This window comes from Periophthalmus magnuspinnatus, chromosome 20, assembly GCF_009829125.3.
Source record: "Periophthalmus magnuspinnatus isolate fPerMag1 chromosome 20, fPerMag1.2.pri, whole genome shotgun sequence".
NCBI classification, from domain to species: Eukaryota; Metazoa; Chordata; class Actinopteri; order Gobiiformes; family Gobiidae; genus Periophthalmus; species Periophthalmus magnuspinnatus.
Window position 1 is genome coordinate 24,486,874 of NC_047145.1, and position 26,157 is coordinate 24,513,030.

The following is a 26,157-nucleotide window of genomic DNA, read 5'->3' on the forward strand; positions in this document are numbered from 1 at the left end:
ACATAAGAGCATAAGCAACCTGCCCCCCTGTACCAAAGTGAGCCTAGTGGACGCTCCAAACCCCATCCCACAAAATTATTATAATATTTCACTTTTTTGATTCCTTTTTGGAATTTAGAATTTTAAGGGGCTACTTTTCCTTATTTAGTACATTGTACTTTGCCATGAAATATCCACGAAGTAAATTCACAAATGTCATACCTCATTTCTATTAGTGACTAAATCCCAGAACTCCCTGTATTACTGACAGAGAGAAGCAAACGGAAATCTGCATTTTAACAATACTACCAACTTAACTACCTAACAGAATAAATATATGAATAATAAATATATAAATAAATTGAGTAATTTATTTAATCGATTTTCGAATCGAATTTATTTAATTCCACATAAAGACATTTTGGTTTGAGGAAGAATAAACCGTGCAGATGTGCTCACGGTCTGGAGCCTGCAGGTGGCGCCACTGCAGCCTCATGGCGCAGACTCTACAAAATAAAACTCCACATAATAACCCTAAAGAGAGCTGTGTGTGCGCATGCGCAGCCGTCCAGTAGCGGAAGCGCACATTCTGCTGCACGCTTAATGAAACGCCCTGAAAACGCACTGAAAATGTGGAGATTTGGGCCCAAATTGCTGCTGCTGGTGCTGCTGGCCTTCCCGGCGACGCTTCTGGTCCGAAGTGAGTCCTTTAAGCCCGTAAAACCCTTATCCTAACCGGGTGTGATTGTGTCTGAGGAGGCGCTGTTAGCTGTTAGTTGCTGGAACAGGCCGCTCGAGCTTTGACATGTGCCTGCAGCTGTGATCTGATCATTTTACAGAAAGGCGTTTTACCACACACACTTTAAACACATCGGACATATTATTACTTCCATGAGACTCTTAGAAATACCCGCTGTCCTCAAGCCAACACAAACACATGGCCCCGGACCGCCTCAGTCCCGCGGCGTGTTACACTGACGTGTCCTTAGCATCAGCGGCTAAGCTAAGACCAGCCTCCGTACATCTGTCTGTTCACTGAGAAACACTGTGCTGGAGAAAGTTACACCTGAGGGCTTATTATTAGAGTGTAAATCAGACCGGGGGACGTGCTGGGGTAACATGGGATGATGCCTTCCTAATGTATAATAGTTTTTTTTATAACGATATGACACAGATTTTTCTATTCAGAATAAACTGTTTTTATTTTGTAGAATGTCTTTTGATATTCATTTATTATGCCCTATTCACCTGGTAACTCGTTAGTATTTTAATGTAATGTAAGTGTGATTAAGTGTCGCCTTTCTTGTGCTAAAAGTCATAACATGACGGCAGAATATTTTCTTTAGTTCCTAGTTAAGTCTCCTATAGTCCTGGGTTTAGTCCATTGATTTGTACTGATATGGTCCTGGGTTGGTCCTAAATTTATTTATATTTTTGGTTTAGACCTTAACCCAGGGGTGGGCAAACTTTTTGACACACAGGCCACAATCAGTTCTAAAATTTGTCAGAGACCGGGGCCAGGAGATATATATATATCATTATAGATTTGTTCTGTGACATGTAGCAAAGTATGAATATGCCAGGCTCATTACAAAAATCGTTTTTACATATGCATTAATTAAATAATTAATTTATTCAATTTTAGTTTAATAAACACAGAATAAAAACTCAAATTCACTTTTATTAAGTGCCAAAAGATCAACAACTTGTTAAAAAGGTAAATTGAACATGTTTTACCCTTAGCTATTTTCATATCTAGTCACATTCGTTGGGCCGGATTAGTGGCCCTGGGGCCATGTGTGGCCCCAGGGCCATAGTTTGCCCATGTCTACCTTCACCTGTTCCCCCTGGTTCAGTCCGGTTCAGTTCGGACCCCCTGTTTTGGTCTGGTCTTCCTGGTTTCAGTCTGGTTCCCCTGGTTTGGTCTGGTTCTCCTGGTTCGGTCCGTTTCGGTCTCGTTTCAATTCGTTCCGGTGTCTCTATTTCACTCTGGTCCCCCTGGTTATAATTGGTAGTAAAATTCAAAATAATAAAAGTAGTAAAAATGGTTAAAGACACAATATATAAGGCTCAAATATACAGATTTGTACAATATAATTATAATTATAATTATTATATAATTATAAATCTGTTCTAAATATTGATACGTTACAGCTCATGTCATCAACATTCACTGAGGGTGTGAGGCTAACTGTAGGCACTGCTCTGTCTGAAGCTCTGTTGGACTTTAATCTGAGCTGTGTTTTAACACAATCTAACCAGAAAAAGCTGACTTGGCTGCAGTCACAACAGGTGAGAGGATTTGTGTGTTTAAACAAGTCTCTCACATTTAAATTACAGTCACATGCGTTGCTAGCATTAGCCAACAGTTTTTCAGTGAGTCACTCTAATTTTTTTGTTGAAAATCAGGACCATGAACACTCATATTGATCAGACTTCTGAAAATGTGCTGTTTAAATCCATTTTGTATTTTTGTTGTTTGTTCAGACGATCTTAAAATTTATCTGACAGTGTTTGCTAATATGGGCATGTGTCCATGGTAACTGCTGAACATTCCACCATAGAGATACTTGTAGAACACCCCAAGTGTGACTTCACTGCAAAGTATCAATATCAAGAGAATGGATACAGTGCAGATGAAGCGGTGATATGTATATATACTCCTCAGACCCGTTGGTGTCGGCCCAGGACCTGACTGAGGATGAAGAGGCTGAACACATGGATGAAGACGTGGTTGATGATGTCACTGATGATGTCACAGCGGATGAGGAAGATGACGAGGCGGAAGTGGAGGATGATGAAAACGCAGAGCTGGTGAGGACACATTCAGATTTGGATTTTGGAAGTATAAATTATATTTTTTTTTTTTCTCCAGGCAGAAGACAAGGAAGATGAGGAGGAAGAGGCTTTAGTCGGGGAGATGAAGGCTTCTCCAAATGCAGACACCACCATCCTCTTCGTCAAAGGAGAAGGTATTGAAGAATGGGAGGGCATCTGACACACATGGGGACAGGAGGATGGGAGGGCATCTGACAGGTTTTTTTCTCTTGTTCCACTGTTTTTATTCATAGTATTTTCTTGTTTCTTCAGATTTTCCTGCCAACGACATTGTGAAGTTTCTACTCGGTTTCACAAACAAAGGGACAGAAAATTTCATTGTGGAGTCTCTGGACGCATCATTCCGTTATCCTCAGGTAACCACCTCCTCCTGTCCCCCTCTCCTCTCCCTTTCTCCTCCTTTCTCTCCTCTCCCTCTCTCCTCCTCTTCTTTCTTCATCTCCCTCTCTCTTCTCCCCTCATCTCCCTCTCTCCTCCCCTCTCCCTGTCTCCTGCTCTCCTCTCCTTTCCCTTCTCTCTCTCCTCTTCTCTCTTCATCTCCCTCTCTCTTCTCCCTTTCTCCTCCTCTTCTTTCCTCTCCCTCTCTCCTCTTCCTCCTCCTCATGGTTTGATCTCTCCATTTCAGGATTATCAGTTCTTCATTCAGAACTTCACGGCTCTTCAGTTGAACACGGTGGTCCCTCCGAGCCGTCAGGCCACATTCGAGTACTCGTTTATCCCCGCAGAGCCCATGGGGGGGCGCCCTTTTGGTCTGGTGGTCAACCTCAACTACAAGGACAGCAACGTGAGTCATTAAAGATGCACTGTGGAACTTTTCAGGGGGAGGGTCTGCCACTTTGTTGTCTCCATGGGGATATTCTTGCTTTGCCTGAAATTTTCCATGGTAAATCTACCTTGGAAAACATGCATTCAGTCAGCAGGGTCACCTCACCACAGATCTGACTCGTAACTGACTCTGCTTGTCTTCATCTAGAGAAATCTAATGTTTTACAGTGGAACATTTAAGGCAAAGCGGTAACAACTCAACGGAGATGAAAGCAGAACAGTTTCATGGTTTCTTTTCTGTTTTAGGGAAACGTGTTTCAGGACGCAGTGTTTAACCAAACTGTGACCATCACCGAGAAGGAGGACGGACTCGACGGAGAGACGTGAGACTCTTTTATTATTATTATTATTTTTATTATTATTATTATTATTAGGCCTGAGCCTTGGACAACGTCCCGGCAAGGGATTCATTAAAAGGATTTTCATTCAAGAAACTTGCAAATTAGTCAAAATGAACTAGATCCATGTGGGAATATAGGCGACTCTCCTGAATTTTTCAGTCATAAAATGTGGGTGTGGCCAGCCTGCAAAGAAAAGAGTTTTGTTAAGTTTTAAATGGTGCGTAACTCAAACATGCAGTGTCCCATTTCCCGGCATTAATATACATTTTGTTAAAACTGTTGATCTGAACGAAATGATATACAATTTACATATGTGAAATATTACATTGCTCCACAGCGCCCCCTTGAACTTTTGAATGGTACTCAAAAAAAATTACTTTGTCACAAAAAATTGAAATTTGGCATGGACATCCCTATTGCCATGCTGAACAAAAAAGCCAATGAGAAGATACCTCTATTTGCAAAGGTGTTGCCATGGCAATGTCTGACATGTCTCATAGAAATACATGGGTTTTGGTTAACTGAGATGAAAAATTTTGTTTGGGATAGAATGTTGAAATTTGGTACACATATTCCTCTCATCATACTGAACAAAAAATCCAATGAAGACATGCCTCAATTTCCAACCGTGCAGGTGTGACAATGTCAGAAATGGTCCCATTGGAATGAATGGAGTAGTATTACTCAGTCGCTGATTTTGGGGGGAGGGTCAATGTAAGCAGGAACAAAAGGCAGGATCTTCACGGTGACATATACCCCGCGGTCGCAAGGGGTGGCGAGGGCCTTTATCACTGCTTGCAGTTTTTATTATTATTATTATCATCATTATTGTTGTTGTTCTAAAGATTGTAAATGTTTAAAATGTAAACATGAGCGACCTTTGCCTTCCTGCAGGATCTTCATGTACGTGTTCCTGTCGGGTTTGGGGTTGTTGGTGGTCGTTGGGCTGCATCAGCTGCTCGAGTCCAGAAAGGTACAAACTGTTTAACTGTTGGGGCTTTTCAGATCCTCAACTGTGATGATACTCAGAGCAGGAGACAGTTTTCCCTGTTGATAACTCAAACATGCAGGAATCAATCTAAATTCAACGACAGTAGTTAAAAAGGTTAAAAACCTCAAATGTGCATCTTTTACATGGGTCTTGTGTTTATGGCTCCAGTATTGTCACGATGATACTATGGAATAGACTCTATACTCAATACCAATTCAGATACCATGATGAAAACATTTTGACAATAGAATGTGATTTTCAATATTAAATATTGGTACTTTGTGTTCTGTTCCATGTGTGTTATATCTGTGTACTCCCTCAGTGTGCAGTAGGTTCACAGTGGTCCATGTGTGTGTACTAGTCTATGCAGGGGTCACCAACCTTTTTGACTCAGTGCCCATGAAGTAGATCTCAGCTTCAAACGAAGGGCTACAGTTTGAGACGCTCTTCTGAAATAACAAATTTGCTCAGTTTGCCTTTAGTTATACATTATTAATAATGGTAAATGATAATTATCTATATGAAGACACTGATCACGTTAATGATTTCTCACAATTATCCACAATTGTCAGTGGGACTTTTTTAGTATTGATTCTAATTTCAGTACTAGTTTTAGTATTGATTATCTGATGTTTGATACTTCTGACAGCCCGGCTGTCTCAGGAGCACTGTTACAATGTTATTAAAGTTCATCTTGTCTGATTCTTGTCTCTCAGAGGAGGCGTCCTGCTCCTAAAGTGGAAATGGGAACGTCAACTCACAATGATGTTGACTTGAGCTGGATCCCCCAAGAGACCCTCAACCAGATCAGTGAGTAAAGCACTCCCTAGTGTCACTCTGACCCCTTTAACCCTCTGTCATTTGCTGTACTTAAAGTTACACTGTGAAACATTTTTGGTGGTGGAGAGGCCTCCTTGTCTCCATGGAGATGTTACTGCTTTTCCTTGAATATTTCACAGTTTGGGATTTAGAACAAGCAAGTAATGGCCCAGTTATGAGTCAGATCTATCGACTTGATAAAGAAGTGGACTTAACCCTATAGTGGTGGCTGCTGTCATACTGTTAGAGCGCGGTTGCAGACTTTCCATTACCATCACTCCGCAGCAAATTGTGCGTCATGTAAATTCAAACGGCACCTCAAAGCAGAGGCATGAGGCCATTTAAATATCATTAAGGTATCATTACGTCATTACGGTAATCTGCCTCCGCTGTCCCTCGAAGGTGACAAATGAGAGAGCAGGCGCCGCGGGGATTTTCCCAGTCACTTATTTGATGCGCCAAAGAAAAAATACGGATCGATATGTAAAATAGAGGTAGTTGTGTGAAAAAATGCAGTACATTCTGATACTTCCTTTTAACATAAGTCTATGCGAGCTTTACTGGTCTATAGTGTGCTCAGTCCTTAAAGGGTTAAGAGTGTGACGTCACTCAGTGTTTGGCTCCTGCCAAAATGAAGCTCACCGATGCTAACTATTGTAGCGGCTAATCTGCTACCAGGGACCATATTTGCAAATCCCAGCATGAAACCAAAGAGCCACTCAGGAGTGAGGTGAATGAAATTACATGTCCCCTCCTGCTCAAGTTGCTGTTTTGGCAGCGAGGTTCACATCTTGATTTTAAGGACAAAATAGCAAAATAAAAATACCAGGATCATGTAGAGCAGGTTAATACGAACATTTTAAAACCAAAATGATGAGCCTGACAACAGCAGTTACAGAGAGAGGGGCAACGGCTTTTCAATAGCGAGTGAATTGGATCCAGAGACGATGGAGCCGTAAGTGCACCCATGGTCACTTCCTGTTGGCGACGCGACTGCTAGCAGGTTAGCTATGTCCGTATGTCTGTCAGCGAGGCTCACCTCTCCACAATAAAGAATACACGTTTTTCAGGATATACGTTGAAACACTGGTGAGTTTAATATTGTATAAATCCTAGACAAAAGCGATTAAAAAAAGTTACAAAGTGCAGCTTTAAATACTACTGGCAGAGTAGTTGGCATTCTCACATCGAGAATGTGGAGTTTGTATAATCTACTCTGTTAGGGATGCACAGATACTGGTATTAATTAGATGGGTGCTGATAGTGGTAAACTGGCTGGGTCCGATATCTGTCCAGTTTCCTGGTTGGGCCTAATTGGACGTAATAAAGCTATTTACAGGATGATCATGGCCCAAAATGTTTGAACTTTCATTCATACAAAACTGTTCAGTAGTGATTTAAAAGATTTATTTGAGCTGCATAGCACAATTGGATTTCTTATGTAAAAAGTGACATGGCACTTCCTTAAAACACAGTTAAGTGCCAAAAGTTCCTACTCTGGCATATCGGGTATCGGCAGACGCTTAAAGTCAAAGTATCTATATTGGTACAGCCCTACCCTCTATCAACCTAAAACATGCACAAAAAACCTCATCGAGGTACTCCTGACGGGATCCAGGCTCAGACCTAGTCCTTATGAGATGTAGATGGTCCTCTGTGTGTGTGAGGACCTGCTGCCCCCTGGTGGGGACAGCTCTCTTGTGCTTCTCTCACTCTTTTCTTCTGTTTTTCTTCTGTTGTTCCTCCGCTGCTGCGTCCACAGTGCAGAGCCGCAGAGGTGAGCCTGCTTCACTTTCACTGAGGAAACTGGACAATCTCACAAACGAGACTTGATTAGTATTAACATCCGAGAGATGAAAATTTTAGAGCATGTTTGTAGACGTATAAGCTACAGGGTTAACAGCTTTTACATCTGACACACAGGGGGAAGGCATCTGACACACAGGGGGAAGGCATCTGACACACACAGGGAGGGCATCTGACACACGGGGAGGGCATCTGACACACAGGGGGAGGGCATCTGACTGTTTTGTCATTCGGGGAATGTCCAGTTGTTTCCATCTTTCTCTTGTTAAAATTCAAACCTTTATAACTCTGAATCGTCTCATTTTCCAAAATGTCCACTTTGGGTTTTTTTTTCCCCCCCAGACAAAGCTTCTCCAAGACGATCACCGCGGAAACGAAACCAGAAGCGCTCAGCGGGCTCAGATGAGTGACTCCGCCCCCCGCCACTGAGGACCACGCGGGCGCCAAAACCAAGCACTCCTCTCGAACTCTCGCCCGGTGCCAAGCAGAGAGGGGTGGGTTTGATTTCACTGTGGGCGACGCTGTGGGCACTGAGGACTCACTCTCTGAACGCTGTGGGTCCACCGCTTACATCACGTCCAGTTTTGAATGTCTTTGCATCTGTGTTTTGGTTTAAATTCACCCCTGTGTAAGTTTGGTAACTGTTGGTTTTTCATTTTTTACAAGTACAAAGTTTTATTTAGCAACCAAATTTCTAATAAAAATGTTCCCATACTTAAAGAGGGGGTATTTTACTTTTATGGAGTATTAACTGCTAACACAGAACATATTTAGATCATCATGTTTCCTTTATTTTGAAAAGGCTGTATTTGCTGAAAACAACACAATAAGCGTGCATCCCAATAATGAAACTACTGCACATTGCATCAAGTTTATCGAGTTGCTGTGTACAGTTTTGTATCATGTTTTTGTATATTTATGTTATGTGGGAGCATGGGTGACGTAGGTTTGTGGGTGGAGCCTTGTACAGAATCTTAGTGAACTGTAAGGAGGGTTTGAATCGCCAAAATACTCAAACATGCATGAATGACACATTAAACCTCTTCATGTTTTTGATGAGGGAACGACATCATAACATGGTAGAAAGCTCAAAGTCGATTTTGCAGAATACCCCCTCTTTAAATTCATATTTAAGCCCAACTGTTACACTCCATAACTTCAGATCACACATGACTTAAACTGGGAAACAAACTGGGACAAAGTTCAGCGTTTTCTCTCACAACAGCTTCAGAAAGTGGTGCCATTATTCAACCCCAGAGGCGTGACTTCAGATGAAAGGACTTAAGATTAATATGACACGATGGAGCAAGTCCAAAATGATAACAATCTGATCCTTGGCTTGAACAGGATTTACAGTGGGACTGAACACCTAAACTCCGCTCACAACCACATTTCAAATAGAGCTGCTGAACTGGGCTGTGTAAAGGGGAGAGTGAGGGGCGGGGTCTGGAGGACTAAAGGGGAGAGTGAGAGGGAGGGGCGGGGTCTGGGGTATAAGGAACAGTGTGATTGGTCTAACACACTTCAAACTCCGCCCTTGCAGTCCGGTATTTCTGATCAGAAAACCTGGTTAACAGGGCAGTCCTGTGTGATGTCATGTAGTACCTGAAATTACAGAGGCCTAGTTTGAACTAAAGTTGCCAAAAAATGACTAGGAACAGTAGACAATGCCATTAAAACACCATAAAGAGTTTAGTAGCAGAAAAGTGGATTCTGTGTTTAGTTCCAGTTTAAAACTCGCAGTTTCATTTTTGCTTTAGAATAGTGTTCACTTAAAATCATTTGTTATGACTTAAACGATTTTGTGCCTAGATTTGGTTTTGCTTTTCTTTTCTTTTTTTTTTAATGAACTGTCTGAAGCACTGGTGTAAATATGGGTGACAAAGAGCAAAACAAAAAGGTTTAATTTATTAGAGTCAACACTTCGTAAAACTCCCACTAGAGGGTGCTGTTCTCAGTCCAGTTAATATATTTTCTTCCCACAGGGGACAGTATCAGCGTCAGTGATGGTTCCGTTTTGAGCAGACTGAATATTCCACAGTACAGCATTAATCGGACTTATTCAATTACAGGTGTTTTTATTGATGCAAGTCTTTGAAAAACATGCATTCTTACTGTGAGCAGGATTGCCTCTTCACAGATCTGACACATAACATGACCTGGTGGTGGTACAGATAAGTTAAAATAGGCAGTGTAATTTGTTCACTGGCAGAAACTTGAAACGAGTCTTAATGCAGTGTGTGACCAGGACTAACCCAGGTCTAACGTGGGTCTAAAGACGATGTGTTCAAGGGGTGCAGGATTTTTAGGATAAACATTGTGAGATTTGTGTTCTAGAGAAGAAGTTTAAGGTATCCATATTACACCGTTTTCTGATCTCTGTTATGTTTCCTCATCACAAACAAACCTGGAGTTGTGTTTTGTTTCATTCACACGTTTAACACACAAACCCTGCAGATTAAGGCTGAGTTCTTCTCTCAAACAGAACACTGTGTTTCACCTTGTGATGTCATGTGAGCCAGTGGTGCAATCACTCACGCACCCTCCACTTTCATACTAGAAAATGCGGTTGAAGTGTCTTGCCCAGGGACACAATGCCAGAACTTGGTCCAAGTGAGAATCAATCCTCTAAGCTTCAGGTTGGGGGGCTACTGCTCTAATCACTGAGGAATTATTTGACATTTCCAGCGTTAAATGATCCAATCTCTACTGAACTAAAGGTAAAGGAGCTGTTAACTAAAAACTCACAATGTGCATTTTGAGCTTTGGAGACGTGTGAATGAAAAAAACAACTCCAGGTCTGTTTTTGAGGAGGTAACAACATTGTAACAGGGTTTAAAGCTCACAAGAGTCAATTTTGTGTAATATAGGAGCTTTAAGGTTCACGTTGTCGACATCAGGTCTCTGGGGCTGCACCTGTCGGCCTTTTTACCCGTCTGATGTTGCACCTGTCTGCTCCTGTGAACACAGTTCATAATTATCCCTAAACCTTTTTCAGACAAGTGTTGAGGTGGTGGGAGATGTTCAGACTTCTACTCAGATAAATCCATGTTTTTAACTGTTATCTGTTGGTATAATTTTGATTTTTTGCTTTTAATGCTGAAGAAATAAAGATTGATTTAAAATGTGTCTCTGCTTTTAATTTGGGTTTGAGTTGGATGTTTCTTGTGCTACTGTTTAAAATAAGCTAAGCAAGTCTGGCATTCTATGTGTACTGGTTTAAAATACACATCATTATTTAGAACTTGGCTCCATGTATTACTGTATTGTGCCGTGTTTTGGCTCTTTTTTACATTATGGTGCTTGATAACAACTGCAATGACCTCTACATATGTCACATGTGCTGCCCCATGTCAAACCAGGAAATAAACAACATAAATGTTGGCCAAAAATGGTCAAACTCAAGAATACTAACTGCAGTAAGCAACATCTTAATCAAAAACATAATTATGTTAAATGCAGTTTAGTGAAATGTGTAGTTTGACGCGTCCGAAGCACAAGAGCTGGACAGGTGTTTGTTCATTTTGGGGTCCTCTTTGTCTTCACACACAGCACCAAAATGTATTCATTTGAGCTTATTAACTTATGCTAATGATCAAGGTAAAGTGTTTGGTGGACTGTGTCTCTGGACTAGTGTCTCGATACTAAAATTTCAAACTCCATTTCAATACTAAGGAATAGACTTGATCACAATGATAAAAACACTCTTTAGACATCAGAATGTGATTTTCCACATTAAATGGTAGTACTTTGTGTTCTATTCCCATGTTTCTTATAACTGTGTACTCCCTCAGTGTCCAGTAGGTTCATCGTGGTCCTTGGTGTATACTAGTCTATGTGTCTTATACTTATGAAAGATACAGCTCAAGATCATTCTAAAAATATTCAGGAAAGGTTCATTTCTGTCCTGTGAATATGACTTTTATTGTATTGATACCTGCTCAAATAAGTATCTAGTTTCAGTACTAGTTTTAATTTTATCAATTTGTGTCAGATTTTTGATACTTTTGACAACTCCAGTCTGGACTGAGGACTCAGGATCTTGTCAGTGGAGAAAGTGTCTGGGGAGTGGGAAATCCAAGCATTTCTACATAGATTAGTTTCAGTTTTTGAACAGACAGACATGTTCAGGATGTAAAATAGTTTATTTTCTGTAAATGATTCTAAATCAGATCCATTATTCCCCAAAACAAAACATTGTCATAGTCACACTCTGAGAATAAAAAACAAAAGGCTTCATGTTGAACTGTACATCACGCGGAGTCTGGAGGAAACGTCATATTTACAAAGACTCAGCATCACAACAAAAACTAAAATAAACAATTGCCACAGCAACGCTCCTGCAGCCAAACTCTGTCCAATCAGAGCCGCGTTGCCGGGCAGAAGAACGTACAGTGGGTGGATCTGTCCTCTGATTGGCCGGTGGGGATGAGCTTGATCAGTAAGTCTTTCATTTGTATAGTACACATATTTACAGGCTCCAGACCCTTCACGATTCTTAGAAAATATCTTCATTAATAAATACAAAACAAAAACCAAAAACGCGTCTTATTTTACAGATTAGCGACGTCTGAGGCGCTGGAAAGATGCACCGTTAGAATAATGTTTAGTACAGCTTTGGCTCCTCCTCAGAAGCACCACAGTCAACGTACTTTACATCTGCTGCTTTTTACACATTTTACACAGAGGACCAGCCTCTTAAAGCCCGCCCACCGAGCTGTCAATCAGCCCTGACCCTGCCCCCCTCCATATGACTCTATAATATTATTACTATGAATCTGCGTAAATCTGTTTGTACATAGCTCTATAGGCGTCCATGTTAGGAGCGAGGTCGTTTAGTTCATCCACTTGCGACAGTTCACGGCTCCACAGTGACATGGGATTTTGTGTTGATCGTCCTCAAAGTCGAACTTGTAATCGTAGCACAACTGCAACAAGAAAATACACACAAGGTTTAGTACAATTATCAGTACAGAGGAGCAGTAGTAGTAGATTCCATATTGCGTGTGTCTATGAGTATTGGTGGTGGTTGGAGGAGCAGCTGGTGCAAATTGGCAGTCTCACTGCCATTAGTCTGCTTCAGGGCATCTGCGACAATAGTAGGTTTCCACCACAGAATGTAAAGTGAATAATTTTGTTCAGTCTTGTGGTATTCCTGTAAATCTGCTGACATTCTGCACCTGCAGCCAGTCACTCTGTTCGCTTATTCATACAAAGGTGTAGCTTGGGATGGAACGTCAAAAAATGTCAGTTACTATGGAAATCTGCCATGTTTGTGGCAGTAGTGCAGAACTCTCAGAGATAGATTAGCCAAAACAACATTAAAAAGTAAAAACTGCCAAGTGGAACAACCTGGTAAACTGTTGGGTCACTGTAAATACATTAGTCACTCTACAGCGTCAGAAAACTCACTGGATGTAATAGCAGCAGTAGTAGTTATAATAGTAGTAGTAGTAACAGTGGTAGTAACAGTAGTAAAAGTAGTAATAACAATGGTAGTAATAGTAGTAGTTATAGTAGTATGGTAGTAGTACCTCCTCTCCTCTCTGGATGCGTCGACAGGAGCTGATGATAATCTTGTTCTCCTTCTCGATGCTCACCACCTCAGTGATGCAGTTTGGAGAACACGAGTGGTTTATGTACCTGAGCAAACATGTACAGAGTTAAATACAAGTCTATGGAAGAGTCACTGTGCTTGGGAAAAAAAAAAAATCTCCAAACTTATGATCCATAAATGTTGAACCTTATCATTTGTTTGTAATTGGCTTCTCAAATGTCATATTAATATTATGGCTTAAAGTCCTTTGAACTGATGACAATCATGTCTTTGGTGTTTAATAATGGCACCACTTTCTGAAGCTGTTTTGAGAGGGTTAGATGTTGAACTTTGTGCTAGTTTTTGTTTCATGTGGATAGGCCCAGTAATTACAAAGATATTAACTATAAACCAGGTGAACACATCTGCATCTGACAGTTACACAACAGATTCCACCTGAGAATTCTGACCCATCACCAGCTCAGGTTTAACTATAGGGATTAGTCCCTGGTTTAGGTCTAGGTCAAATCTAGGTTTAGTCCTGGTTCTGTAGGTGGTACCTGGCAGGTCCTCCAGTGATGGTGGCGTCGATCACGAAGTCGTTGTCAATGCGAAACATATAAACTCCACGATTCTAAAACAGACACATTTTTATCAACTAAAGGAAACCACTATACTAAAATTAAAAGAAAAGAATGAGGATTTAAACTATTGAGTGGGACAAACTCAACTTACACAGCATTAACTTATCTGAGAGACTGAAATATGCACTTTAAACTAATCCATCCGAATCCCATGCATTTAATGCAACATGTTTTTAAGAGATCTACAAGGCTAGTAGCTTTTACACAGAATAAAACCCCATGGAGACACAGGGAGGGCATCTGACACAGTACCTGGGATTCGTAGAGGCGTTCTTTGCGGTTGGCCACTTCGCTCCTGATGATGGTCCCGATGTATTCGATCACCATGGTGCACTTTTCTATGTCCCGAGCCGCGTACAGACCCAAGCCCTAAAGAGACCACATAGACACCCAGTTTAGACCCTATTTAAACCACAGAACCAGGACTAGACCAGGACTGGATCAGAACTGGACCAGCAGTGAACTAAGGCTATTTTGATCCAGTTTCAAGTCCTGGTTTTGTCACTGGTTTAATCTAGTTAAATGTCTTAAGTCTCGGTTCAGACCTGGTTCAGACCTGGTCTAGTCTCACCTGGATGCGTGATCGGGCCAGGTACACGTTGCTCTTCCACTCTGCTTTCATGCGTCTGTACTGGGCAGACTTGGAGTGGCGCCCCTGGTGGCCACTGGACACAGACTCGCCTGGAGACAGGGACAGCACCCCAGGGACCAGCCCCACGATGGAGCCCACCGAGCCTTGGCACCGCGGAGCCACACTGGTCAGGAAAGTTGGCCTGGAGAGGGAGGGCATCCGGGTCAAAACATCACACGCACTGAGATTTGAGACAATTTTAGTTTCATGTGGATCAGCCTGATGAATACAGAGATATTAACCATAAACCAGGATAAACATGTGGTTATCCTGTGTTATATCCTGTGTTATTGTGGCACAGAGGTTATCCTGTCTCCTATCAGTGAGGAGGTTCTGAGTTAGATTCATGTACCTTTTGGCCTGTGATGCTTTGGGTTCGGAGCGTGCAGAGCCGGTCGGGTTGAATGCGAGGGGCCACTCCATCAGAGGGTTTTTCCCGAATCTGAAGGTGTATTGCTCACAGGCCTCTACCCCGGGCAGCTGAGGGGAGAGAGAAACAGGGCTGTAGCAGCATTTGGCTCAGGAATGTCATTTTGATTATATTAACAAAAATATAATAAATTATGCCCAGGCTTATACATTTTTAACTATTATGGCGTTTTGTACACAGTTGTCCAAAATGGTTGTCCAAAAAATATCCAGATACTAATGGATACTTGAAACTAGATACTCATTTGAAGTAGAGGTCGGGTTCATGTTATAGAATTTGCATCAGAATCAGAATCAGAATCACTTTTATTGATCCCCGAAGGGAAATTCTCTTAGTTAACCGATGCCACAACCACAGGATAGAATTTAAGAATAAGAATAAAAAGTCATTTAAATAAGAATAAAATAAGAATAAAATAAATAATAACATGTCATAATTTCAGATATTGCACAGGGGGTCTACGCACCTCTATGGGAGATTCACTGTTTTTGAAAGAAATCTCTAAACTTCAGAAACACAAATGTTGAACCTTCTCATTTGTTTGGGATTGGCTCAGAAAACTTGTCATATTAATATTATGGCTTAAAGTCCTTTCAACTGACGACAATCACGTCTTTGGGGTTGAATAATGGCACCACTTTCTGAAGTTACTGTGATAAAATAAACTGTGTTTTTGTGGATAGGCCCAGTCATTAGAGATATTAACCATAAACCAGATCAACAAATCTGCAATCTGACAGACAAACTGTGGTGTTGTCATGTGAGCCGTTGCCCCACATAGGGGGTGCTGTGCTGGAGAAGCAGACGTACTGATTCGATGATGCGTGTGACCGCAGAGGTGGTCAACCCGAAGAGCTCCTCCCCTTTCAGATAAACAGGAAACAGTTTGAGGCTTGCACTGGACGCTCTCATCTGTGCAATGGGCTCCAGGACCTGCTCCCACACTGCTGCAACAGAGGGAGAACAGAGTCAAACTACAATAATCTATAACCACAAACAACAGGGAGATTACACTGTCTCCGTGTAGTTTTGCTCAATATTGACATTCAACTACAGCCAGAGACAAGAGGGACGTATCTAAACTACAGCCAGAAATAAGAGAATTGGTCTATTCTCTCAGGGGAGGTAACCTGGTCCTGGATTACTCCCCAGTCTAGTCTCCCTGCTCTGGTCCTTGGTGCAGCGTGTATTAGATAGTGTGGCATGTATTAGTGCACATGTGTACCTTTGGGGGAGGATCCAGTCAGAACTAGGTCCTCGTGGCCCTTTTCCACCACTTTGATTTTAAACAGTGGCTGAGCGTCTTTCTCTTCAATGTAGCACATGTACTTGCACCTCCTGTACACACAAGGCAAAATACAAAGTCAAACATCCACTTTACTTCAATTTTACATCAAAAGCACTTAGGTACAGGATGGGTTACATTGGCAAAAATGAACTTTGAAATTTGTATCCCAATAAAAATAACCAGTTATAATCAATTAAAAAATCAATGATAATCTGCCCAACTCTACTTTGAATCTTACTCAATGTTTCTATGGTAACAACTCTGTACCACTGGGCCCCACATGCTCAATTACAGACACTTTCTCATCAACTTTGATCATTAACAGTCAGAGATCCCCAGTACAGCCGATACAATTGAGTCTTACCTGTGTCTGTGCCTCATGCTCCAGTACAGGCGGTTGGCGTGGTAGCCAACAGGGTAGATGGCGCTGTTGCTATGGAAAGCGTGCAGCTGTGAGGGAAGGAGACGTCCCACCGCTCTGAACAGGAGGCTGCCCACTCTGAACGTGTGCTGACGCTCTCCCCGCTGAACTACAGCCGCAATTTGCCGTGCCTCATCTCGCTGCACGTACACACGCCGAAATACTGCAAAGCACCGCAGCTCAGAGTCGTACGGGTCAGAGGTCAGAGCAGGGTCATAGGGTGAGGACGAAGGGCTGAGGGCAAGTGAGCGCGGCTTATGCAGATGACACAGCATTGTTTTGTCCTGGAACGAGAGAGTGAGTTATACAACTGCTTCTTGTCTATTATCCCTATGCGTGTCAGATGCCGCCCCACGCCTCACATGCCCTTACCTTGAAGAAGGTGCACTGCGCCTGGATAGCACAGGTGAAGTGGTAGGTGTTGGTGCAACGGAGGCGGTTGCAGCCACTGGTAGCTCCGGTCTGTTGGCAGTGAGCACAGCGCAGCGTAAGGCCTCTCCTCAGGGCCAGCTCCACGTTGATCAGCGCTCCAGCCTGAGTCTCGTACACCTCACTGGACCAGAGCGCACAGTTCAGATGCACCTGCGGCGGGGTCAAATGGGAGTTTAAGTGACATGTAAAGAACTAAAAACACTTGGCTTGCACAAAAACCCCAAAACTTGCAGCCAATCATCCATCAGTGCTAGTGTAGCCTCTGCAGCTCAATGAGTGAATTCCATATACTAAGAATGAAAAGCACTTGTATGTGTCCTCTATAGGGATAGGACGATAACTGGTATCAAGTTATACCGTCTGTAGTGTCTTAAAATGCTGTGGTATCAATACTGAGGATGGGCTTCTGACGATACTAACACATAATTTATTTGACTGGGTCTGTGGATAAAGCAGTGCTCCTCACAGTAGTGCCATTTTAGTCCCCTAACATGCTATTGATGAGTCCTTATGTGTTGTATCCTCCGCTCCCTGCTTGACTATCGCTTGCCTGCCTTGTGCCGAAGAGGACCATGCCATGGAGCATGTGCACCGTAAACACGTGCAGAGTTAAGAGCTAACCCACTAGCCTATTAAAAGTATAATAAAAGTTCAGAGCTGATAGAGTGTCCATGTAAAGAGTCGCTCTGACTGCACCAAATGGTTTTCCACTGCATCAACAGAGTTCACTCGTTCACTCACAAGTGCATATACAGGCTGGAAATCCCACTAATTTCATGCATTTACTAAGTCTATAATAAGGGCCAAGGGTCTGTGGAACATGTGTCTTTCGCAATGAGAAAGTGTGCTCTTGAGGCTATAATTATATTCAACGGCTGCTCATCAAAAGCGAAAATAAAAAGCACATGGCTTTGTAAAAGACATCACATCATCATCCTTTCTGTATGTTTTTCTTCCTCAAACTTTGTCCAAACGGTTCAGAGGATGAAATGCTACTCCTATATCCACTTTTCTTTGCCGCCCGCCCGCACGCACGCACACACGCACACACACACGACAGATCTCCATACTGACCCATAGGTCCAGGTCTAGGTTGAGGAGACGAGCTGGGCCGTCTGTCACGCCGTCTCCATGCTGCTGACAGAAGCAGCAGCGTCGCAGGTCTTTGGGTGTTGGATCGCCACGAAGACATGCCCCCAGTGTCTGGATGTCCTCCTCCGACAGTGGCTCAGGGGGCACACATGGCCCTCTGGGTAAAAACACACATCAGGCAGGGTGCCCAGGTTAAAACAAGTCCATACAAGCACTTACAGGAAGGACCGACTGAGTTTGGATAAATATTCAATACACTGCATTCACGTGCTAGAATGTGATGACGCCATAATTTCAGATGTAGAGCATGAGCCTGTATAACTCTACGAGAGAGTCAATCTCCAAACTTATGATCCACATATGCTGAACCTTATAATTTGTTTGGGATTGGCTCCACAGACTTGTCTTTTAAATCTTGTAGCTTAAAGTCCTTTCAACTGACAACAATAGCATCTCCATCCATCCATCCATTTTCTTCCGCTTATCCGGGGCCGGGTCGCGGGGGCAGCAGTCTAAGCAGGGACTCCCAAACTTCCCTCACCCCAGACACGTCCTCCAGCTTCTCCGGTTGGATCCCAAGGCGTTCCCAGGCCAGAGAGACATAGTCCCTCCAGCGTGTCCTGGGTCTTCCCCGGGGCCTCCTCCCGGTGGGACATGCCCAGAACACCTCCCTAGGGAGGCGTCCAGGACGCATCCTGAGCAGATGCCCGAGCCACCTCAGCTGCTCCTCTCAACGTGTAGGAGCAGCGGCTCTACTCCGAGCTCCTCCTGTGTGACTGAGCTCCTCACCCTATCCCTAAGGGTGCACCCAGCCACTCTGCGGAGGAAACCCATTTCAGCCGCTTGTATCCGCGATCTTGTCCTTTCGGTCATTACCCAGAGCTCATGACCATAGGTGAGGGTAGGAACGTAGATTGACCGGTAAATCGAGAGCTTTGTCTTTGGGCTCAGCTCCTTCTTCACCACAACGGACCGATACAGCGACCGCATCACTGCAGACGCTGCACCAATCCAACTGTCAATCTCATGCTCCATCCTTCCCTCACTCGTGAACAAGACCCCGAGATACTTGAACTCCTCCACTTGGGGCAGAGACTCACCACCCACCCGGAGAGGGCAAACCACCTTTTTCCGGTCGAGAACCATGGCCTCGGATTTGGAGGAGCTGATTCTCATCCCAGCCGTTTCACTCGGCTGCAAACCGCCCTAGTTCCTGCTGCAGGTCCTGGCTCGAAGAAGCCATCAGGACAACATCATCTGCAAACAGCAGAGATGAAATCCTGTGGTTCCCAAACCAGACCCCCTCCGGCCCCTGGCTGCGCCTAGAAATTCTGTCCATAAATATAATGAACAGAACCGGTGACAAAGGGCAGCCCTGGCGGAGTCCAACATGCACCAGGAACAGGTCTGACTTACTGCCGGCAATGCGAACACAGCTCCTGCTCCGGTCATACAGGGACCGGACAGCCCTTAGCAAAGAGCCCCGGACCCCATACTCCCGGAGCACCCCCCAAAGGACACCACAAGGGACACGGTCGAATGCCTTCTCCAGATCCATAAAACACATGTGGACTGGTTGGGCAAACTCCCATGAACCCTCGAGGACCCGATGGAGAGTATAGAGCTGGTCCAGTGTTCCACGACCGGGACGAAAACCACACTGCTCCTCCTGACTGCTCCTACTGACTCCTGAATAGCATCTTTGATGGTGAATAATGACACCAATTTCTGAAGCAATAGTGAAAAAAAATCATGTTTGTTAATTTGTTAACGTTAACATTTCACATTTGTTAATTTATACTGACAGAAGATGTTGAACTCTGTGCCAGTTTTGTTCCATGTACATAGGTCCAGTAATTACAGGGAAATGAACCATAAACCAGGTCATCTGTAATCTGACAGTTACATAGCATACTCACCTGAGAATTCTGCCCTGTCCTTCAACTCAGGTTAAACTAAAGGAATTCTACAATGTGCTGAATAGCTGCTGAATACGCTGCCTATCCATGGGTTCCAGAATGATGAAACTACAACCATTACCATAGCAATTAACAATTCATTATTATTGACAGGTGAAGGCATTAGATTAGATGCTGAGGACCTGTCTCTCTCATCTGCAGCGGGGAAAGGGGCTTTGCAGAGGGGGTAGGGGCCGTCTTACCTGCTGAGTGTGATGCTGAGGCTCCACCGTCTCCACCTGGAGGTCTTGGATCTCTTCCCGTGTCTCGGCTCCTCTCCCCCAGGAACAGCTCTGGGTCTGGGCTTTAGTTTAACCTTCACCTGCACCAATGACCAGCACCAACCATCAACACATTTACTCTCTTATCTGTGCAGTATTTAAAGTCAGGCTGACTTTGAAATATGACAGCTCATTTCACTAAAACACAGTTAAGTTGAAGATTTTGCAAAAAATTTTAAAAATCTTTTCCCAGTTTGCCATTTTTCAGGTTTAAAATTTTACTTCCGGCTGGAAATCGTGACATCACTCGAGGGAATTCCATAAATGTTACCTACCAATATGAATCATTATTTGCCAAATAAAAGACCTTTATTTTGTTCATATCATGTTTTAAGTATCAGAAAAATGTGACAAACTTGGATCACTCCCACAGTGATGACATCAATGTGGAACTTCCTGTAATTGTCAACATATTTTTCAACTTTTCTTCACAAATTGCTGCTTGATTGGTGTAAAAGCATAACTTGTATTTATAATTTATAATTTAACTTTAAGACTTTAACCAGGAACAATCAAGGACATTTCTCAAGGAAAAGGAAAAAACACATTCTTGCATGACTAGGTAAAAACAGAGCTAAATCAGGACAAAAGTAAACAGCTTTGAATAAGTAAAACCCACAGTTAAAGTAGGGATGTACTGTGACTAAACCAGAGCAAAACTAGAATATAACCAAGTATTAAACCAGGATTAAACCAGAGACAAACCAAGGACTAAACCAAGGACTAAACCAAGGACCAAACCAAGGACTAAACCAAGGACTAAACCAAGGACTAAACCAAGGACTAAACCAGAGACAAACCAAGGACTAAACCAGGATTAAACCAAGGACTAAACCAGGATTAAACCCAGGACTAAACCAAGGACTAAACCAGGACTAAACCAAGGACTAAACCAGGACTAAACCAGGACTAAACCAAGGACTAAACCAGAGACTAATTAAGAACTAAACCAGGATAAAACCAGGGTTAAAGAAGGGCTAAAGAATGGCTAAACCAGGACTAAACCAGGATTAAAAGAGCACTAAAAAGTGAAGGGGCAGAGCTCACCTTGAGGCTGTCGGTACGGCGTGTCTCCATGGTGATGGCGGAGGCAGGGGGAAAAGCAAGTGGTGGAGAAGGGGCGGAGCCAGAGGAGGGTGGTCTCAGGGGCAGAGTGTGCACCGCAATGGAAGACATGTTGTTTGTGTAGCGGTGCTGAGTTTTACTGGGAGGAGATGCCAGCTGAGAAGAGAAAGAGACAGAGGGAGAGTGAGCGAGGGAGATATGGAGAGAGGGTGAAGGGGCTCTACTCCGAGCTTCTTCCGTGTGATTGAGCTACTCAATATATCTGTGTCTCACCTTATTGGCTGCATTGGTCTGTGGATGAGCTGCGTACTGAGCCGAGCAGGAGCTGGAACAGAAGACGAGAGCGCCTCCTTGAGGTCTGGACTGTCCCTCCTGAAAACACATTTAGATCAGCCCCTTTCGCTCAGAATAAAGATTAATTGTCATTGTTACAAGTGCAGATACTCAGAATGTAAACACATCCACTACAGTGGTACTAAAAGCATGTAAGAGAATAGCAGGACAGGAACAGGCACAACAGAAATGCTCACCTGTTTGACCACACGCACTCCATTTCCAAGAGGCACCTTGCAGAAGCCGCAGCTCTGAGGCCGAGGAGGAGGTTGTGGGTGCAACTCCATCCTCACTGAGGAGAATTGCATCATTTGTTAGACTCTGCATTACATTTGGTTGGAAAAATATGTGGAATAAGAAGGCTGTTCTGTTAGCTAACAACCAAAGCCTTGTCTAAATTACAAAAACATTTGAAATGAAAAATAAAATGAGATGACATCTTTAGTTGGTGTCGTAAATGTTCAAATTGTCAGATCTTGTATCGTTTGAGTTTTGTTTTGTTTTGAACCTAAATAATGAATATTTTAGAACTTAGGTTTTCATGATTTTTAGTTCAGTATGAAAATACCTGTCATATGTTAAACTGATACAATGCATTGTGCTTTTTCAGAAAGAACTGACCGCTGTTTGCAGGAGCTGGAGGCCGATGAGGTCTGATGCCCGGAGGACCCTGAAAAATACATGTGTCATTCACCTGTGTGTCAGATGCCCTCCCGTCCTTCTACATCCTGTGTGTCAGATATCCTCCCACCCAAATATATAGTGTCCCAGATGTCCTCTTATCCTCCTGTATCCCTGTGGGTCAATGCCCTCCCATAGTATCCTTGTTTTAGAGGCCCTCCCCTCACCTGCATCATGGGCACTCGGACCCCGGCGAGCAGGGCCAGATTGCTACGCTCTGGTCCGGTTCTGTGCAGCTGATAATCCAGAGGAACAGGCAGACGCAGCAACTGAGCCATTGCAGCCATCACGCCAGGGACATTCTGAGGAGAGAGAGAAAGAGGGAAAGAGCGTGAGAGGGAGAGAAAGAAGAGAGGAGAAAAAGGGAGGAGAAGAAAGAAAGAAGCAAGAGGGAGTAGAGGGGCAAGGTAGAGGAGACAGAAGGAGGGCAGTGGGAGAGAGAGATAAGGAAAGAGGAACAGGTGAGGAGGAGAGAGGAGCTTATCATGGTTTAAAATTCACCTGGACTGGACAGAACTAGAGACAATACCAGCACAAAAGCAGGACTAAACCAGGACTAAACTTGGACCAAACACAAATACACATCACCTCAAGAGCTGTCCATCTAAGGTGCCAGAAGGATAAGTAACAGGACAAACCCGGGTCTAAACCCGGGTCTAAACCCGGGTCAAAACCCGGGTCAAAACCCGGGTCAAAACCCGGGTCTAAACCCGGGTCTAAACCTGAGTCTGAGTCTGAGTCTGAATCCAGGTCTACACCCGGGACTAAACCAGGACTAAACCAGCTCTTACCTGAGCTGCCAGAGGGTTGAGAGTGACTGAGATGGTCACAAGGTCGGTGTTGGAGCAGGAGGGCGGGGCCTGGAGGTTCGGCTCTGACTTCACTTCCTGTTTCAATGCTGACCCTAAAAAGTACACAGCATTTAAGTGTTTTATAGAAATATCAACTAACTCCATCACTTCATTGTCTGTTTACTTTCACAGGCTGTAGAAGGTAAAATCCCTTCCCACCCACACTGCTGATTTAGCAGGGGGAGCTTAGCAATGCTGTCAATCAAACCTGTTGCTAACAGGACTATACTAGTCTATGTGTCTTATATTTGTTGTGATACAGCTCAAGGTCATTCTAAAGCTATTCAAGAAAGGTTCATTTCTGTCCTATGAATGCAACTTTTTTTTTTGTGTCTATACCTGGTCAAATATCTATTTTCGATACTTAAGTATTGATTAGTATCTGATTTTTTTATATTTTTGATAACCCTATTTGACATCATGTAAAATAATGAGCTAAACAAAAGACAAAAAGTTCTTTTCAGAAGTGTACCATATTCAATGGGCAATTCAAAAAAATGTTTCCTGTATTTAAAGCCTTAAATACAAATGCAATGAATTCCCTGTGCAATCAGAATAATCTTATCCCACTGAAAACATGTAACTGGAATCTGACCTTTGCCCCAGGCACAGGGCATGATGGGAACCGTAGGTGAGGGGCAGGGCGAGGGGGGCTCTAGTTTGATGAAGGACAGATCAGGGTATCGGCTGATCTCTGCGTCTGCTACACTCTCAGGAGATGAAGAGGGGACATACTCCTCTGGACTCAGGCTCTCAGATAAAAACTGGACGCTGCAAAATAAAGAAAGAGGCTCAGTGTGGTACTCTGTGACTTTAGAATATTACATTGTGAATTCAATTTGAGATGAGGTGTTATAAGATCACCATTCAGTTCATAGTGTATTGCAAAACTCGTCCAGGAGCATTCACATCTTACAGACTGAAATCTGAACTTTAAACTAATTCAAGAATCCCATGCATTTCACAACGTGTTTGTAGAGATCTAAACTACAGGGTCAGCAGCTTTTTTACAGAATAAGACCCCATGGAGACACAGGGAGGGCATCTGACACACACATTCACATTCAATTCAAATTCACTAATTCATTAAACTACCACTAAAAAAGTGCCTGAACCAGATCTGGATCAGGTCTGGACCAGGTCTAACAAAAGACTGAACCAAGACTGAGCCAAGACCGAACCTCTCAAGGACTCAGCAAGGACTCAACAAGGACTGAATCAGGTCTTACCGGATCTCCTCCTGGTTGTTGTGTGGTGGTGTGGGCAGAGAGGCTGGGACATCCACCGTTTTAGAGGCATGAGTTAGAGTCAGAAGCTCCTCCCCTTTCTGCTTAACTGCTTTCACTGTGAATAAAATCAAATGTAAATATAGAAATTAAAGTGCATATGACAGCTTAGACTCATTTCACTAAAACAGTTACATTATATCCACTATTTTATTACAAATATAAACAATTGTTTTCTATTTTTTAATTTTAGAGTCTTTTATAATTTTACTTCTTGGTTGGACACAGGCAACAGATGTGACATATACATGCATAGACATAATTCCGTAACTTACTTAACAACCCTAATGCAAACAAGAACCAAAACTTGTGCCATCTTTTAAAATTAATATGGTAGTATCATCATAGATATTGTGTAATTTAGACCTTTATTTAGTTAAATGAAGGTTTAAACTGTCAGAACATCTTTTTCTCACAAACAGCCACTAAAGTGTTGTTAAAGTATAATAAATATTTAGCACAGGAACTATCCACCACAACCAAGAATAAGAAACTCATGAAAACCTGTCAAATCTACTATATCTGATCTGCTGTAGCAGAACAGTGGTGTCAGTGCTATAGTGTCCATACCCTCCTGCTCGCTGAGCTCCTTCCTGCTTAGCTCCTCAGTCGTGGCAAAGCCATTGACGAGTTTCTGTCGGGCCACAGGGGGAGGGGTCGGGGGCAGAGATGCCGGGGGCGTGGGTGGGTTACTCAGGTTGTTCTGCTAAAAAAGGCAAACATAGATGTTTTAATCACACATGCACTCAATCCAACAGGACACATCGTAACACATCCACAATAACTTATATCATAAAAGAGCCTGTACCAAATTTGTTTTCATGTATTTGAGGAAAACAAGTCTCACCTCAGTACAGATATATTGTATATATATGTATATTACACAATATATATATACACAATATGTCCTGATTATATACACGTATATAATGATGATGAGCGTGTTAGAATGTTCTTGTTACCTTTACCTCCACGGCAAAACTTCACACTGATCTCAGAAGCGCTTATAAACTTATGCATTCTGAGCACCCTAATTATTCAACATGGTAAAGTTAAGTGAGGAATAACTTTGGACCACTGCAAACCCTTAAAAATGAACTAGTTCTGTTTCACATTTTTAAAACAGAATCAGGTACAGTGTTCCCTTGCTATATTGTGGTTCACTTTTCACGGTCTCACTGTTTCGCAGATTTTTTTTGTGCAATTTTGTCAAACGGCAGAAGTTCCGCTTTTTCAGCTTTTGGAAGCGTGAATAGAGCGTCTGATGCCTGAATGCTCAAGACGCACCATGTCAACGCCAGATTCGCACTGCTCTGATGCTTGAAGACACACTGCAGAAATGCAGGACAGCCAAGACACGCAACCACGAGAGACTTTACATGTGAACTCAACATAAAGAAGGAAGAAAATAACATAAGGACGACAGCAGCAATAAGTTTTAATACGGATGCATAAAGGGTTGTAACCATTGAGCAGATGGAGTCTGCTTTAGCTTTGTGGATCAGTGACTACAGGAAAAAGAACATTATGAGACATTACAGCAGAGCAACACCAGGACGAAGAGGCGGGGTCAGAGGAACTGTGAAATATGCGTGAGTCACTATTAATCTTTTCTTATGTGTCCAACCT

General features: G+C 42.9%; 3 protein-coding genes across 12 annotated transcripts in view; 2 read left to right on the forward strand and 1 right to left on the reverse strand.

Moving 5' to 3' along the window:
- LOC117388156 (NACHT, LRR and PYD domains-containing protein 12-like) overlaps positions 1-7,069 on the forward strand; it is a 29,235-nt gene extending 22,166 nt beyond the window's left edge. Inside the window, exon 21 of the mRNA XM_055230189.1 lies at positions 7,058-7,069. The gene's annotated coding sequence lies outside the window, so the exon portion shown is untranslated. The remainder of the gene's footprint in view (positions 1-7,057) is intronic.
- Positions 523-8,240, forward strand: ssr1 (signal sequence receptor, alpha). Its single transcript, XM_033986076.2, has 9 exons — positions 523-679; positions 2,648-2,793; positions 2,855-2,951; positions 3,070-3,173; positions 3,443-3,601; positions 3,889-3,965; positions 4,878-4,956; positions 5,691-5,784; positions 7,942-8,240. Exons 1-9 carry the CDS (start codon positions 583-585, stop codon positions 8,007-8,009), a joined length of 921 nt encoding a protein of 306 aa, XP_033841967.1. The 5' UTR covers positions 523-582; the 3' UTR covers positions 8,010-8,240.
- A 3,485-nt stretch (positions 8,241-11,725) lies between these two features.
- Positions 11,726-26,157, reverse strand: part of LOC117388511 (histone-lysine N-methyltransferase 2C-like) — a 74,555-nt gene continuing 60,123 nt past the window's right edge. For 8 of the 10 annotated variants that reach the window (XM_055230156.1, XM_055230158.1, XM_055230161.1 and 5 more), the window contains 21 exons: positions 25,099-25,234; positions 24,472-24,586; positions 23,838-24,013; positions 23,183-23,295; positions 22,559-22,693; positions 22,332-22,380; positions 21,908-22,002; positions 21,651-21,749; positions 21,360-21,533; positions 20,235-20,353; positions 18,056-18,230; positions 16,922-17,131; positions 16,493-16,833; positions 16,066-16,178; positions 15,651-15,787; positions 14,763-14,890; positions 14,351-14,552; positions 14,032-14,148; positions 13,696-13,769; positions 13,134-13,242; positions 11,726-12,527 (listed from right to left, as the gene is read on the reverse strand). In XM_055230156.1, coding sequence (XP_055086131.1) covers positions 12,435-12,527; positions 13,134-13,242; positions 13,696-13,769; positions 14,032-14,148; positions 14,351-14,552; positions 14,763-14,890; positions 15,651-15,787; positions 16,066-16,178; positions 16,493-16,833; positions 16,922-17,131; positions 18,056-18,230; positions 20,235-20,353; positions 21,360-21,533; positions 21,651-21,749; positions 21,908-22,002; positions 22,332-22,380; positions 22,559-22,693; positions 23,183-23,295; positions 23,838-24,013; positions 24,472-24,586; positions 25,099-25,234 — 2,910 coding nt within the window. In that variant the 3' untranslated portion in view covers positions 11,726-12,434. The remainder of the gene's footprint in view (positions 12,528-13,133; positions 13,243-13,695; positions 13,770-14,031; positions 14,149-14,350; positions 14,553-14,762; positions 14,891-15,650; positions 15,788-16,065; positions 16,179-16,492; positions 16,834-16,921; positions 17,132-18,055; positions 18,231-20,234; positions 20,354-21,359; positions 21,534-21,650; positions 21,750-21,907; positions 22,003-22,331; positions 22,381-22,558; positions 22,694-23,182; positions 23,296-23,837; positions 24,014-24,471; positions 24,587-25,098; positions 25,235-26,157) is intronic. The other 2 variants (XM_055230155.1, XM_055230154.1) reach the window with 2 other exon arrangements.